Below are 17,869 nucleotides of genomic sequence, written 5' to 3'. Positions count from 1 at the left end.
CCATTTCATCTAGCAAGTGTGCATTAGCCCATTAAACAATAACCTGCTGAGACAGAAAACACTTCTCTGCGATACAAAGACATATGAATGACAGTGGATGGAGCCTGGTGAATGTATGAACTTCCTGCATGAGTTTTGACTGTGTGAAGACTCATAATACAGTTTTTATTTATGAGCAGTTTTCCCTTTTTATTGTAATTGCATGAATACATTGGTTTTCTGCTACCTAAAAGAAATCTCTGTATTACAGACTATTTCATGTAAGTGGGATTAAGAAGACAAAACAGTAAAACAGCATCATAATAGAAGTCTCCTCTCTGCAATCTATCTCTGATTGGAGGATCAAGACCTAAGCTGAGCTGGAGGGAAGTCTGATGGTGTGGCCTGCATTTATTTTATCTTTAATAATGTGAAAACATGTTTTCCCTCTGTCTGTTGCTTTCTCTGGAGCTATTTCAGCTTTTATCCTCTCTCCTCTCCATTCTGTTCTCACTCTTCGTTCACTGCTGAATTTTCAAAATTTTCTCTCAAATATTTGAATTTTTAAATTTAGGATGCTAACATGGACTAAAACTGTCAAAAAAGGTATTTACTCATCCTTATTTTATATTTGTTAATTACTGGCATTGAGCTGTTCCAGTAGCAGGATTGCCTCTAAAGTTCTTTCAGCAAAACAGCATAGATTCACTTGATTTCTGTATTACAAAGTTGCAAGGAAATACTGGAGCTATTGAATTTCAAGGTCCATTGTTTTGATGGGTCAAACATTTAAACTGGTACCTAACACTGACTGACTGTATAATATGTTCACTTATTCATTTGCCCAGGAGCTTACAGTTTTGCTCTGAAGTACCAATATATGTGAGTAACATGGAAGACAGAGGAGCGATTGCTTGCCAAACTGCACATAGCAGAATGTGCAAATCTGGGCACTTAATTTAGAAATCTGGCAGTAATACTGTCCCAAACTAATTCTGCATATGTTAAACCCAAACTGCAGATGCACCTTACAGGGGACTTAAGCATGTGGGGTTTTAACTCTCTGAATTGATCGTCCAGGTTGCTGCCTCATTCAATGCACGCAAGTTACTTGCTTAATTTGGTGAATCTCATCACTTGATTGGAAATTGCATTATACCAGCTGCACACCTTTGATTTCCATTGAAGGTAGTTCTACAGTACCCACATTATCTCCAGGTCTATACTTTTACCTAATACTGACATTTAAGACTTAAAAGGACCTTATTTTTCTGTTTATGATTTGGTAACAGTCCTCAGTCATTTCTATTGGTGAAAAAATTATGTCTGGTTAATTCCTGACCAAATTACTTGTAATCTTTTTGAAGTTTCTTTGTGATCAACTCCAGATATCAGCAAAAATTGCTTGAATAGATTTTCCTTTTTGCATTTACATATCCCATTCTAGGTAGTAGCATTAGTAACGTCTGATGGACTTTTGCAACAAGTTACATATTTGGGTGAACATGGCATCCAGCAGAAAGATTGTCAAAGCTCTGGATCAGCTGGATCTTCAGTGATCTAATCTGTGATATATTAATAACACAAAGTCCTACACCATTTGAGGGGAGACAGGAGGGAAGAAAGAAGAGGTTCTATAGGAATCACTGTAAATGTAAAAACTTCATAGGAAACATTCTGTTTCTGTATCTATGGGAGTGTATCAATAGGGTACATTATCACGTAAGACTTGGATGCTTATCAAGTTTCCTATTACATTTCATGTAAATTTTCTTTAATGAGAAAGAATGGGAGAAGCAGGGAATGAAGAAGGATTATGGGAACAAAACCAGCCAAAATCACTAACAGGAGACAGTGAAGAACAGAAAATCTGAAGACCAACTGGAATTATGGATTTATTGCCCAAACCTGTTGTGGGGGTAAAGAGGGTAAACTCTGGGAAGACCACAAGAAGTCATGAATGGGAAGGAGACTAGAATCAACAAAGATCTGAATTTCTACAAGGTTCAATGGAAGTATGAAGTAGCACGAACGTGGCAAATATTTTTATTTTCAAAGCTCGTTAACACCTCCCTAGTAATTTCTTTATTATGTTGTTCATATGAGGAAGACTGGCTCAGTAACAGGCCTTCATTAGTTTGATACCAGCAGTGTATCGTTCAAAGTCCTTTGATAAAATTGTACCATTAAAATAAAAGATTGATGGTAACATCCTCTTCTTCAAAATGGCTTTTGACAAGCTTTCTACATGGCTGTGTACGGTGTGATTGCTTTTGAGAAGTGGACTGTGGCCCATAGGATCCCTTCCAGCCCTGTGTCCCATGTTCCATGACTAAGGACTGGAAGCTGTAGGAGCGTCTCATTAAAAGGATTGTTCCTGTGAAAAATAATCTGCTTTGAACTGAAATATCTGGGTCAAAACAGACAGCAAATACATGACCAAGTCTACTAATTCTCAATAAATACAAAGTACATTTGTATAGCAATAGAACATATTGGAAAAATAAGTTTTTGACATGAAGCACACATGTCCTGGTGAATCAAACCTTAACAGGTGAGAGTGCCATGAGCTGATATTTTTGCTGTGGGTAAGCAGGCAGTGGGGTAGGTTTCTGACACTACTGTGTATGCAATGCCACTTGGTAAGCCCTCGGTCTCACACTTGGAGTTTCATATATTGTACCGAATTTATTCCTACTTTAACTCTGCTCAAGTTATTAGAGTTATATCAGGCATGAATTTGGAGTAGTGCTATAAAACATTCATGAGATGAAAACTATTATCTGTATTAAAGTAATAGATTATGGTTCTCAAGCACCTTTTAGGGTGAGTATCACAGAACGCTTTAAAACATTCATGAATCAAGCCTGGCACCACCGCAGAGCCGAGCAGTATTATCTCTATGCTGCAGACAAGAGAGGCAAAGGGAAATTAAGCAATCTGCCCCACGTCACCCAGCGCTGGAGGAGGCCAGGCGGCTGTCGCTGCATGGTATTTATCTGTGCGATATTTGTACACACGCCAAGCCATATAGACTGAGCCTGTGAAACTCCTGATTTCTGATTTAGCCAGTGCCATAAACGCTCATAACGTCTCTAAGAACTTAATTTTTCTTTATAAAATTCATTTTAATTAAAGAAAAAGCCCACACACTCCTTTAACTGAAGGATATCTAAAATCTGTGGGGGGTGATATTCCCTACTGCTAATACATCTGCGAAGACTCACCCATGGTACAAAATACTCCCTCTAAATTCAAAGGAACTCTCTGTGCCTGGCTTCTGCGGTTGGACAGCACAGCCGGGAAAGGTGCTTTTTCCTCTCTCCAGTACTGCTAGTGGGCCTTTTTGTTCCAAAAAGCGTATCTGTGGGGTTTGGTGCTTAGGGAGAGATACAGGGAGAGTCAGAAGTGTTAACTGATGGCTGATATCAGCCCTACTGCTTAAATATACAGAAAAGGAGGGTTATTTAGCCAAGATCTGAGCCAGGGCGCAGAGGCCAGGGCGGGAGGTGGCCGCGGCAGTGCTGAGGCCGTATTTCCCTCAGAGAGTTCTGCAGCCCAGGGCACTGAGGGGAATCACCTGCTCTCCACTTTCTGTGCCCTGTCTCTTGCTCCATCTCCAGCTGCCTGTGTTTATTCAGCTGATGTAGTTTATTACCTGCAGCTGGCCTTGGTGGTGAGTTTTTCCTTTCCCTATGCTCTGGTGTGGTCAGGGGTCTCCGTGCTCCCCCCAGAGCTGCTGTGAGGTGAGGGGGAGGCAGCAGCTCCTCCTGCTCATGGTGGTTTCCTCTCTGGGTGATCCTCAGGTATGAAGGGTAGGTATGAGCCAAATGAATGCTGCTGGTTTGGGGTCAAAAATATTAAACCCTCGGTGGGCCTGGAGGTGGGTGTTCTGGGGCAGGAGGGGAAACGTTGCTGTGGAGAGGCACACCAGGGGGTGGGCCTTATTTTCTCCCTTTGTCCCCACAGAAGCTCCCTATCTGGTTAAACACCTTCCTGGAGCCTCAGCCCTGGGGAGCTGCATGGGGCACAGTGATGAGCTGCTGCCATGGCGGCAGCTCTTCTGTCCTGTAAAAGCATGGTTTCTGCTCATCTTCACTCCCTCTGGCTTATGGTTTTAATGCAGCTGCCTCTTGCAATGCTGGTGTCAGTGGTGGTGTATTTTACTATGCCTGAGGCATAGTATACAGCAACTGCTCTGGCTTTGGTTTTGGTTTACTCCCAGTCTGCATCTTATGTTGTAGTAAGAGAGATGAAATACCTAGGGAGAAGCCTGATTTAAAATTAAAAAAAGAAAAAAAATAAGGAGGGTTGGGGAAGGCAGTTAACAGGGCTCTGTTATGAGAAGTTTCCACAGAGCAGCTTAGTTTGGCCCTAAGGCAGAGAGAGCTGGAGCACACCTGGTGCTCGTGGGAACAGCTGAGAGGACCAGCTTCTTACCTAGTGTCCCATTTACAGTCCATCATGTTCACCAGCACAACCTGCCCTGCTCATGGCTACAAGTGGTTTGTCTGCTTTCTCTTCCTAGAGCGCTGGGCTTACGCTGTGGGAGTGCTGGAGCATGCTGAGGCTGTCAGTAAGGTAGGGTTCTGACATTTTATATACTGTCTTATTGCATTCCTGATCTCGATCTGCTTGCGGTGCACAATGCACACTGTTTTATTATTTTTTTAGTGTTAGTAGGGCATAACATAATGCTACTCTTTAAGATAAATTGTTTGGAATCTAAATTGGGGGGGTTACAGTTAGGCATAGGCAGCTAATTAGCACCTATGTTTTGAGCACATCGTGAGCTACCTCTTTTAAATGAAGTGCCTAAATTCCCTCCATGTTCAATAGGAAGAGATAAATACCTAGAAAAGCAACTCCAGAGGGAGATCCTGCCTGTGTAATTTAGGCTGTCCCTCAGGAGGCTCTCAAAGGCACCTAGCTTTCCCACTGGCTATATATGGAACCTATTTCAGAAGGACTGGTTCAAGAGACACCTAAAATTTAGATGCAATTAGCTACCTGAGTTAGCTGGATTGGATTCTGCCCATTTTGTCACCTGAGGCTGACTAAATTACTCAAGGCACTAATTTAGAAAGCCCTGAAGTATTAATGGGTGATCCCCTGCACAGTTCAGCAGCAAAGCTGCTCCTGGCCACTTACACCTTTTGCTGTACTGCCTAATCAGTGTGTTGGTGACAGTGTGGCTGGGCTGCTGACTGCATCAGTGAAATGATCTGACCTGGAAAGCTCAGTGTGTGGAAATGAACATGTGGTAAATGAGCATGGGAGAAGGCAGGAACCTTTTAACTCAGATTTTCTGTTGGGGAAATTGTATTTTTGACCTTTACTCTGAGAAACTTCTCTGCTGCTTGGGTGAGACTGGACAAATAGATGAATAAGTTAGATAAATTTGAGTAGTTTGTAAGTGTTGTACTATTCCTTTAACCATAGACATCTACTAAGACATCAACTAACTTCAGTCACTAATTATTTGTATGATACATAGCAATGGTTTCTTGATAGATCTGTTAGTTCTCTGTACACGCTTGGCACATGATGATCTTTGGTGGCACTCGCTAGGAAAACAGGAAATAAGTGGATTAATTTCCACTAACTAGCTATTTCTAAAAACTGATAATTGGGAACCATAACTAGAAATTGAGGTTTTTGTTCTCTAGAGCAAGTACTCGCCTGACAGTTGTGCCTGCAGGTCATTATCTTGGCAGGATAAGAACTGGAAGACCTAATTTTCTGGAGGTTTGGAAAGGGAACTTCTGATGAAATCACTAGTCTCATGTTAAAAGTTCAAATTGCATTACTTATGTTTTTCTTCACCCACTTTTCTAGCATATTTATAAACATTTCTCAGTTAAAATTGCCACTTCACATACTTTATTTACTATTGTATAGGAAGTGTGATCACTACTTGACTTTCTGCATCATCCTTGTGCCAGGGTCATACTAATTTTTTTTCTGTCACTCTAGTGTGAATTTATGTCCCAACAAAACTGATATGCCAGCCAAATACTTGATTTTCACAAGAACAGAGAATCAATTCACGGGGCACACAGTATAACTGACCTCCACCTAACATGAATTACAAAGCTCTAAAACTGAGACAAACTCACTTCACCCTCCTGCAAAGAGCAGTTTGGTGTTGCTGCCTCTCTGAAGACTGGTCTTGCTCAGCAGGTGATAACCAGTACTCTGGTGCTAAGTAGCAGGAAGTGTGTGGAGTGGCCTGTGAATCAGAAGTGACAATATCTTACCTGAAATCACACAAGCCAAGTGACCTCCTGGGGCTTAATGCAAACAATTGAGAAGGGCTTGTGTGAAGTTAGAGAAGCTGTGGGAGGATGACTATAGACACTGTACTGGATATTTAAATTCACACGCCGACTGCATTGTTTAAAACCTATGCTTGGTGTCTAAATTGGTAAATGATAACATGCGTGCATCTTCATAAACAACAGCTGCATTTCTTGGTGAGAACTCTTGCTGTGATCACTGTGTCACAGTTGTAGCCTGTCTATGTTTCTAAGTGCTGACCTATACAAGTTATGGAGTATTGTTGCAAGGTATCTTGCGGTTCACTGTCTCCTTACCTCTGTTCCTCTCGGTCTGACTAAGGGAAACTAAACATGGGAACTGTAGTTGTATCTGGCTCCTGCATTTTGGCCTTGCTCCAGCAAGGCACTTAACCTTGAGTTTTGCAGGACACACTTAAGCTGGTGCTTAACAGTCTTGCCATGGGGGAAAGGGAGGAAAGTTCCTCTTGTCATATTTTGACTGTAACTGCCAATTTGGTCTTTACTACTCGTAAAAATGTGATTTACTGCACATCTGTCTGTTGCATTAATATCTGCATGATCTATGTACTTCTGAAGTAAAGGAAAACCCCATTTTTACTAAAATGGGGTGCCTCCCTTTCCTGGGTGTTAGATTATTTTATTTATTTATTTCTTTTCCCTTGCTTGGCTCTGCATTGTCTTCATGGGGTTACCCTGCAGTTGATGTTTTAGCCTCTCCCCTTCTCCCATATCACTCCCTGGGCTGGAGAACTAATTTACAACAGTGATCAAAGGCAAAATGAACTCATCATAGGTTCTCAGAGATCCTTGAAGTAGTATAGTTGCTAAGAAATTACAAAATGTTCCTTTAAATAAATTGTTTCTGCAATGTTAGTTTATGGAAGTACCTAGTCTGTGCTCCTAAAATGGCCTGCTAGTTAACTGAGGGATTAACAAATTTGGCATGTCAACTGAGTAGATTCGGGTTGGGAAAGGGCTACAGAATCCAAAGTTATCTATTGAAAAAGCCTTAAAGAAACCCATACTGTGGGAGGAGGCACAAGTGTCATGACAGTATCTACAGACAAGCCGTGGTAACTCATGATGGTACTTTCTGGTTTCTGTGTTGTTCATTGAAATTATTTTTTGTTTGGCAACTCCAGCTGAAGAGGAGGTCTGACTTTGAGAACCACAGTTCTCAAATGTTTGAGATAAAGTGCAGGGGAGAGAAACTAGAGGAGTCCTGTTTCACTCCCACTGCAGGTATTACATTTGCACTCTTGCAACATCTCTAGGGGCAAGTATGAATGAGGATTCCTTACAAAATATTAGAAAATTATGTAATGGTTTTCATTAGCTGAAAGTGCAGAAGGCTGCCAGCATATGGAACTGAGCTGCATGTACAATTTTTTTTGTGAACCACTAGTGATCCATAGATAAATTCAAGAGTTTCAGGAGCAGTGGGTTGTATATAGCCGCATGTGCTATTCTGAGTATGGTACGTAATGAAATGTCAATTTAGATGAAAGATTTACAACTGCTTCTTTTTAAAGACCAAATCTTCATGCTATAGCAGCATGAAGACTGTAAAGATGAAGATGAATTAACAATATCAAATATATAATGCTTATCACAGAATTTAATTTTTGCAAAGCTTATGCCATTTCTACTGATCTTCAACTGTATTGAAAACGTCCTTTGTTCATTTCCCATGCAACAAAATTCATCTTTTACTATACCCTTGCTGTATCTTTGCATGTTGACTGTACTTTGCAATCACACAGATTTTTCTTCTCCTTTAGGGGTTTTTCTTTTAAAACAGTTCTGTAGTGTATCTAGAGTAAGGCTGTGGTTTTGGATGCATTACTGTGGGCAGTCATAGGAACCAAGTCATAATTTCTCTTTAAGTTATACAGCCTTTCTCTGCAGGGATCTGTCATGGTGTGTGTGCTTGCTTTGAAATGTGTTTGCAGATTGAAAAACTTGAAAATCGAAAGCTGTGTTTGAATATTTTGGACTTGCAGTTCAGTAGGACAGTTTCACTGTGCAAACAGGAGTTGAAAATAGAACAACTGTAGCATGTGGTTTGCAACTCCTTAACAGGGTAGTATATTTTTATTTAGACTATTCATGAATGAAGAGCCAGCAAATTTCTGAAAATTAATTCCTATTTACAAATAATGAATACTAAAAAAAAAAACAAACAGGGTTAAACTGGCATAATACATTATTCACAAAAATCTTTGGCCAAATCTTTCTGTGATTATGGAACGCTAAGGTGTTTTAAAATGTATGAAATGGTATAGGCAACTTTATTTTATGAAAGAATTACACTGTGAATTCCCATGGTAATTTCAAATTAAAACTGTTATTTCATCGAAAATGTATTTCATTTATGTGATGGAGAAATTTGTATAACTTTAGGCAGGCAGCCAATTTATGACTTTTAAACAGATTATCAAGGCAACTTTATTATAGTCATGAGAATATTTCTGCTGAAATTATGCATACTGCCCTAAAGCAATGATAGTGTTAAGCAGTATTTAACTTAGATGTAAAGAATCAATCAATATTTGTATTGCTAAGCATGCATTTATGAATTTTGTATTTTCTCTTTTACTCTTTTGTTTGCCGTTTTAATAATAGATGAAAAAGTTATCTGTAAGACTCAAGAAGTGTCCCCTGCTAAACGACTCAATTTTATAATAAATAGAATGGGACAGATTTGAGAAGTATGGAAAATAATGCATTTATCATGAATCCTTTAAAAAGAATTTAAAAATATGATCTCAGGTCTATTCCTTCTAATATCAGTGAGGAAATTGCCACTGTTCTCAGAGAGCAGACTGGAGCGTACAGCGAATTATTTTAGTCCAAATTTAATTATGGTCATTACCTAAAACTGGCATAACTTTTGCCTTTTTTTACATTAATATATAACAATTACTTAAAATACAGATAATTCTGGTGTAGGTTGGTATAAAAGAGAACAGAAGCTCATTACATTCACTTTAACTTTCTGCCATTCTGTTATAAAGTTATTTAGTAAATGTTTATGGAGTAGACTGTAAGTCAGTGCAAGTCTAATGCTAAGAAGCTTACAATGAAAATGATTGATTCAAATGGAACTGTTAACTTTTATATGGAAAACTGTGATTATGTAATCAAATTCATGTAGTGAGTCCTTGATACACACATCAGAAAACCCACTAACAGCATTGGGCATTGAATATTAGCTATCTGTATTCTGTTGTCTTTACGAAGTTGAAAGGAAGCATTTGAAATATCTCCTATCAGAGTTTAAAAAACAAAACAACAACAAAAAAACCCCCAAAGCAAACAAAACAACAAAAAAGTCCCCAAAGCTCAGAACAAAACAAAAAGCCCAATCAAGAAAAAACAAAAGTGGAATTTACGCAGCGGAAGTGATCGAGTGTTTTACTCGTAAGCCCTTGAGCAAATGTAAATATGCTTGGATCTACAAATGGCATGCAGATGAAGTTCACTTAAAAATGTTCCTACTTTGAATACCTCATAGACAGGTTATGAAAAAAGCCTTAAGCATCTGGTAGAGTTAATTGGGGTGTAGTCAGGAAACACATCTTTTTTTGACAACTTGTGTGCTGTAGCCTGCTTTTTTCATGGGATAGGATGAATTTCAGCATGTTTCTTATCATGTAATTTCAACTTCTTACATTTCTTTCAAGTTCAAATTCTAAAACCTAAGTGTTCTGTAGATTAACTTTTTAAATTACAAGCAGTAAATATCAGCATTGTACTCTGAGCAATGTCTGTGTAGTTCATGTAAATTCTGAGTAGGCAGCTCCCATATTTTTCAGTTATAAACAGAAGCGGGGATAGCTTTCAATATGCACTTTGCATTTCTTTTTCCTATTGGTGAATTTTTCATGGACTCCCATTTCTGTTCCATATAATACCAGAGTATATTTGCCATAGGGTCATCTTGGGCATGAATCGCCTACTGCGGGTCTTATTTCCTTCTGTCTTGACAGGGATCCTACCATCATCACTAGCTTTCCAATTTATGTACTCTGATGAAGAATCTAAGTTAGGTGTGATGGATTGGGGACAAAGAACTCTCATGATGCTGTGCAATTAGTTTAAAATCAGGGTGGCAAGGCATTTAAAAGCACTTTTTTACTGCTCAGTAAAGCATTTAATTGTATTTTAAAGTATAAGTGTGGATCGAAGTACCTTATTGAATGAGATCTTTTGATGTTCGCTGACCTGTAGTAAATTGGGAATTTTATAGCTGACTGTACAATTAAACTTTGACTTCAGGGGATATTTAGGTTTAAATTTCTCATTAGAAAGTAATTCTGAAGTGAGCTTTTTTCCTCCTGACAAATGCAAAGAAGCTGTGAAAGAGGTTAAAAATTTTATTTTGGAATTCAAATAAAACTTTTATTCATGATTTTTCTCATTTATTTCTCTGCTTCAGTTAGCAGTATATTTGCTCATAGCTTAATTTCTACTTAGTCTATGAACATTCAGCAAAATTTCTTTTATTTTTTCTAGGTTCTATTAATATCAAACCCCCTTTTTAATTTGTTCCAGTCTCTTCAGAATTATTTTTAAAAAGAGAAAGGGAGACAGCAACATAGTATAGAGTTATGTTCTACAAAATTCCATTAGTACTCAAAGCTCACTCTCTGTTGATGTTTGAAGTATTAAATTTGGCAACTACTTGGTGCTTTCTCACACCAATAACGTGACTTTCAGTGAAAACAATTGAGATGAATCACAAAAAAAAAACCCCAAAACTGAAGGGCCTACTCAGTTACCAAGAATACTCCTCTGCTTATTGTAGTATACTTGTTACTGCTGGAATGATGATCGAGGCTCCCAGTTGCCATATACTGGCATAGCCCCACTGAAGTCTGCAATACTTTTTTGGTTCATGTTATTTGAAGATTTGCTTCCAGATCTGATGATATGAAATAATGCCTCATGGTATAATCTCTGAATTGGAAACTTCATCAGAATTTAATTCACAGTATTTATGACACAACTAAGTGTCATTTTATAAGCAAGGCCTTGCTAGGAGCATAACAACAAAATGTGAATATTTCTCTGACTTGTTCTCTGTTGGATTTGTTTTTAATGTTTGCCAGCGGAAGAGAGCAAAGAGTCATCTCTTAAAATATAAATTCATGGGCCTCCCTGCGTTATAACTAACTATGACAAAATAAGGATTTTGAGTCTTTGTGTATCAGATTCCCCTTACGCATCCTGTGGAGTCTGCCTTCGCAGTCAGACATGATTAATCCTCCACTCATCAAGGATTTTTGAAATGGGAGATGTTCTGTGTGTTTTTTTTTGTTTTTTTTTTTTTTTTTACTTTTCTAAAAGCCAGTACCCGTCTATCTGGTCTTGATACTTGCATTTTACTTGCTGGTTTCTTGCTTAGTTTTAGGATGGAGCAGCATAGATACCTAAGCTATATAATTCCTTCCTAAGACATACAGGTGCCTGTACTGGGTTTGGTGGTGGTGGTAACTCTGGAAGGCCCAGCCCTTGTTCTCATGACCCAGTCTGATCTGTCTTGGGAAACCTGTCTGCAGCCAGTTTGGGACTTGCATGTTTCACCCTATGAGCGGCGACCACATCCATCTGTTTCATCACATAAAGAGCAGAGACAAACACTGTGGTGATGGCTGGATGGACATCACAATGTAGTGGTGCGTGATTCCGAATGAAGGGTCTGAATGAGAGGTTTACACGGACACACTAAAGAGGAAGCAGCTCAAAACAACACTACAGCCAGACAACTAGGATACAAATGATGTGTGCAAATACGGTCACATAACTGCACATCACACATACATGACGCAGAGATGGCTATGGAAAATACTCACTTTTTCACTTGATTCTGCTTCCTTTTGGCTTCTGCACCCCTTTGGTGCATAGCAGGGAAGTAGGTATTTGTGTTTAGTGGAAGAAATTACACTGACTAACAGACACAAGCATTTCACTCATAAATTTATCAGCTATTGCTGAGCAGACTGACAGATAACCACTACAAATGATGCATAAACATTGAATGAACCCAGGCTGAGCTCCTGCCCTGTTGAAGCCTATGGAAGTTTTGCACTTTTTTGGGAGGGTGAGAGTGTGGGAAAAGGGGTTAGGATTTTACGTTGTTAGTAATTCAGTAACAAATGTAGAAATGATGCCTTAAAGTGAGCATCCTTTTCCTTTGTGAAGTTACTTCATTGACATTAGAGTTCACCACAAGGAAAGTCTGGTGTTCAACAGGGCTGAGGAGGCGATTGCCAGACCTGGTTTCCAAAGTGAATGACGATATTTCTACAACATGTGTGTACTAGTGCAGCGCATCTGTGATGCACAGTAAGAGAAGTATGTGCTGGACTTGTGCGCATCTCAAATACCTTCCAAAAGTACAGTAGCTGTTATCCTAAAATGTGAAAGGAATAAGACAGGACTGTGGATTTTGTCAAAGGTTCTCACGTACGAAGAACTATGTGGTAATATTACTTCCATTAAACCTCCTATGGAGTAGGAGTAACTTGTGTGCACTAAATATTAACAGTAAACTAAATGCACTTGCTTGGGGAAAAAATTCACATATGGAGCAACAGGAGTGAATAAAATCTCGCAGCAAGATAAAATGCTGTTTTAATGTTCAGTCACTGTCTTCAATAAACTAATGAAACCACCTGAGGCTCGATGGGTGCTCTGAGGTTTGGGGTGATGATATGTCCTTCCTTTGACTGAAGTTGTAGATGTGAAATCAATGGGGTGTGCAAAGTAATGTATCTGAGATACTGAAAATGATACTACTGTGCAGTGGCTGTTTATTTTTTTATATATGCATTGCATATGAATATTTGTGGCATAAATACTGACAGCGTGAACTATAATCGATGTTTTAGTTTTAGATAACTTTCTGGTAACTGACATACACTGTACTTTCTACAGATCCCTTTATTTGGGGAAAAAATGCATTTTTGTTTAAACCTTTTATCAAACCATCTAAAACCGTAAGCAATCAGGTTATTTACCCCACGCTATTTTCCCCTGTGTCTGTGAGGAAACATTATGGCACTGGTGTGAGGCCCTCTAGCAGGTGGGTTCAACCAGCACCCCTAAAGCTGAAACTGCCCCTAGGGGAAGCCGGGGCGTGGGAGAGGCTCCCCTTGGGCTGCGTGTGCCATGTCTGTGGGGGGCTTGATCATCTCGCGCATGTCCGCGGCCTCCTCAGAGCCCCGCGCTCCGCCCACCTGTGATGTCATAGTAAGGAGGGGCTTTTCTTCTGCAGACTCCTCCCTCGGAATCTCCTTCATCACCATGGCAACAGCCTTATCTGCCGCCCTAGAGCCTTTCCCCTACAACAGGGAAATCAACAATGGCGCGAGTCAGCAGCGAGCCCGGCAACCACCGCCTCCCAAAAACACACCCCAGAACCAGCCAGTCCTTAAACCCGTAGTGCTTACAGCTGGAAGCAAAGCTTGGTTGAAAGTAGAATACACAAACACTGTTTAGAAGTAATAAGAAATGATCTGTGAACTCACTAGTTAATGACATGGTTGAGGTCTAGCCGTAGTCTCGTGACTCATTAGAGTTGCCCCATTGAAGTCAACGGGAATACGGCACTGCCTCGCTGGGGCAAGGCCTGCTGGAAATAATCCAGTGTGGATGGAAGGATTTGGACCTTTTGCAGGACAGGATCTCCATTGGATCGAGGTCTGCAGGATCAGCGCCTTGATTTAATTTGAGTTACCCAAAAGTTTCTATCTGAAATACCCCGGTTTTTGCTTAAGGATAGCATCAAGCTGATTTTGCCAATAAAGCACAGACCCTCGTAGTTTGCTGAGGCAAACTCTCCCTGAAATTTGAAAGTATAACCTGTAGGGCTGGGCCCATGCTGTTTATGGCTCTAGTAACATTTTAAAAAGCAATTTACATCATATAAACAGTCTGGTTTTTGCTAACAGAATATATGGAGCCAAATTCTGCCATCATAGGTATTGCTACAATTTAAACTTCACTTTTCTTAAAATTCACTTAATATATTGTAAATATTAAAGAAAAAGTCAAAATATTTTAACAATATTTAATATTTTAGATAAAAAATGCACTACCATTATGTGCCATGCTCTTTATTTAAAAAGGATATTTATCTTTTTGAATTCACATGGATTTCTGAATTTTTATCTCTTATGCTTGTGCAAGTGAGAAAGTTGGAGAGTGCACATAAAGCATAGCAGCAGAAGGGTGTTATGCTAGTGACCCCGGGCATGGCCCTACTGTTATCCTTACTAAGCTCCCATTGATTTCCCTGGAAGCTTTAGCTGTGAGAAGACTGCAGGATCTGGCTCCATAAAAGCAGCATTTTACACTAGACTTAAATATATTTAATATGTAAAAGTCTATTAACAGAAGGGGTTCGTTAATACCACATCATATACTAGAATTCCTTTCACTAACACTATAACCTGCATCCAGTAAAAACCCACAGTTGCTTATACTGAACTACAGCTTGTTTCAGGAACATTTCATCGATTGCAGGTGAAAACATTACATGCTATTGCAGTTTTTGAACGGATATTATTAATCATCAGGTCAATGTTAGGTTAGCTTGCTTGTGCAACACATCAGTTAGCCTACAGAGAGTTCTTTGCATGCTGCAAGAAATTCTCAGAGCAGAAGTGTCGTAAATGATAAGCATGCTGGATTTGTGATGCCTTTGATATCTAAAGGACTGCAAAGTCATTGTAAAATTATATATATTGAATTCAATGAGAATTACTTCTAATTGGTAAGCATATCAAAGGTTCTTGGCCAATTGTGTATTTATTCTGTTAATGGTTCATATGACATATTTCAGGTCTATGAAGCTTGTTTATAGTATGACGCGTGGAGCTATCATTAGCTAGCACTAATAACATGCTATTTGATCTTTATAAAATGTAGTCCTCTTGTGCTGAGTGCTGGAACAAAATAGTTTATCAGCTTGAAAAGATGCATTGGAAAGCATGCAGTGCTTTTTATTTCTTGCAGAGTAAAAACCCACCAAAGCAAAGGTCAGGTCACTTTTTTGAAGAGAGAGCCACTTTTTCTTCAAGGTTTCACCTACTGCCTGAAAAGAGTCATGATACTCATATTAGTGCCTGCTGTTAACTTTTCATTAACATAACTCTGCAAAACCCTGGGAGTGGTTGATACTATATATAATCAGTGTCATCAGTTTAGAGTGGCTATAGTACAATGCAGAACAGTAACCTGATGGATACCTGTGTGCTGGTTTTTATGAGCAGACTTTATTTGTTAATTAAAGCAAGTGATTTGATGCTACTATTTTTTTTTATTAGGTCTTTTAGCTTTCCTGAAAGACCATGTGTAAGTCAGGTTGATTTGTTTCTGGATACTCAGCCTGTGTTATGAAAAACAGGATTCTGAAACTAGAAGTTAGCAGGCAATTTCCTGGGTACCAAACAGACACTGCAGTGGAACAGCTTCAATTCTCAGATTCTGGTAAGAGTGATATACAGGTGACCAGATAATTGGAAAGTCCAGGGTTTCTATTCTGGTGACTAAAAGTTGATTTTTTTTTTTTTTATTTTTTTTTTGTCCAATGTAAGGTATGTAAGCTTGAAAATTTTGGTCTCTGTATTCACTGTAGTGAATCCTATCATATTCAGTCCTTGCCTATGAAGTGACTAGGCAGAAGAATTGGAGAGGAATAAAAATAGTTTGGGATCACAACTTTGTCACTGTTGTGAACTGTATCTGGAATGATAATCTCTAGCACTTTTATTTAATAACTGTTGAAGGATTGTTCTTTAAAAAAAGGGTTACTGTTTATTTGACCTCCTTCAATGTTAGGTGTTTTTTATTAGCATTCTGGCTTGCTGTATGTATGTATCTGCTACAGTCACTTACTGCTCAAACCCTGTAATTCTGTAACAGGTAATTTTACACCTGCCAGGTCTTTAAAAATGAACAGCTTGTTGACAGTGTAGATTTGCAAGGTATGTTATTTTCTCATGTAAACAACAGTTTAATAATTTAGTAAATGAATTTCATCATTCCCTGTTCGTGTGCAATATATAGATGGAAACAATTGTGATGCGGAATCTGACAACCTGTGTATAAATCAAGATGAACGTGAGTTGATGAAGGAAAAAGAGATGATTTGTTTTCATAGAACATACTGCTGAAGAAAAACTGAGAAACATGCTGCTATTTCATTATTTGATACACTTAATATGGAACAGTTCCTTTAGGTAAAGTCTCAAGAGCAAAATAAGGAGTAGACTTCAGAGTATTCCCGTGATGATAAATATTTATAATAGAATTGGCTTCAAAACTTAATAATGGTTTCTCTAGGTTTGTCCTTTGGGATCAGATAATGGATGGTAATAGACATTTCCAAAGGAGTATGCTGATTAGGCAGGGGTGTGTAAGGAAATACTCTGTTTTTTGCAGCTGGTGTTTCTGAATAGTTCCAATTTAAATTTTGTACAAGTCACACTATTTACATGTGGTACTTATTAGTGAGTATTTAATTAAACTACTGTAAGAGCATATTAGTGTAAATTTGTAGGGCAATATACAGTTTTTTTTTTTTTTTAAATCAGTGATGCATATAGATTTGTAACCTTGCTCACATACATTTGCATACACACATTTATTCTTTAAACACACCAGTCAACAGATCACCTTCAAGTCACGATGGGCAGATCAGTTAGAATAAATGCATGGTTATACTTGAAATACTATGTAATTCTGTAATTCTTTTCTTCATTACAGTTTTTTGCAAATTTGCTCATGTATATGAAAAGCCAATGGCCAGTGACTTGTAAATATTGAACATTTTGACAACAGTATTTAAACTATAGTGATTAATTACAGAAATTCTGTCACCTTCTATGTAATAAAAGGATTTTATCTAAATCCATAACATAATTTGAAGTTTGCTTTTGACTAATATTTAAAATACTTGAGTCCCAAATTCAAATTGAGTGAGTTATCAGGGGGTTTTTTAAAGTGTTTATACACAGAGAAAGATATTCTGCTTTTAAATCAACCTGTGCTGTTCTGTTTATTTTCAAAAGATCCTACCAAGCTGTTTCACCTTTACTTGACACCCCACAATGCATCGCTATTCACTGAGCTACTGGAAATCATCTCAACATAGGCATGTTTAAATTTAAGCTTTTGTAAAATAGAAGTTTCAACACAGCTTCCCTTGTAAAGAAATTTGATAGAAAAAAAGTGATATGCAGACAGTGCTAGTATGTGTATTATATGATTACTGATTTCATGTGGCATCTATCCTTTCTAGTTGAGGAGAAGCATAATAACGACTTGCTGTATTTATGAATATAATGCCAAAAACCTGACCAGCTATCCTGAACTTTTAACATTGGGCTATTGAATAAAAGTGTGCCTAAAAACAAAATAACAAAAAAATCACCGAGTACTTTTCAGTCCAGAATATCCTGAAGTATTGATCTGCTGTTTTAATAGGGCTAGGGAGGGGTTTTTAAAGCTAACTGTGAAAGATGCATTAGTGGTAACTTTAAGTTGTAGTAGCTGTAGGCCTTCTATGTTAGGAGAAA

The 17,869-nt window shown here is 38.5% G+C and overlaps 1 protein-coding gene across 2 annotated transcripts in view; it reads right to left on the bottom strand.

The window, feature by feature from the left end:
- Positions 1–15,381, bottom strand: part of PEX5L (peroxisomal biogenesis factor 5-like) — a 40,889-nt gene extending 25,508 nt beyond the window's left edge. For both annotated transcript variants that reach the window (XM_010074350.1, XM_010074352.1), the window contains exons 1-2: positions 15,319–15,381; positions 13,526–13,630 (exon numbers count right to left, since the gene is read on the bottom strand). In XM_010074350.1, coding sequence (XP_010072652.1) covers positions 13,526–13,594 — 69 coding nt within the window. In that variant the 5' untranslated portion in view covers positions 13,595–13,630; positions 15,319–15,381. The remainder of the gene's footprint in view (positions 1–13,525; positions 13,631–15,318) is intronic.
- Between the last annotated feature and the right edge of the window lie 2,488 nt (positions 15,382–17,869).

Source organism: Pterocles gutturalis, unplaced genomic scaffold (genome assembly GCF_000699245.1).
Source record: "Pterocles gutturalis isolate BGI_N339 unplaced genomic scaffold, ASM69924v1 scaffold16807, whole genome shotgun sequence".
Taxonomy (NCBI): domain Eukaryota; kingdom Metazoa; phylum Chordata; class Aves; order Pterocliformes; family Pteroclidae; genus Pterocles; species Pterocles gutturalis.
This window is presented reverse-complemented; position numbering and strand designations above follow the sequence as displayed.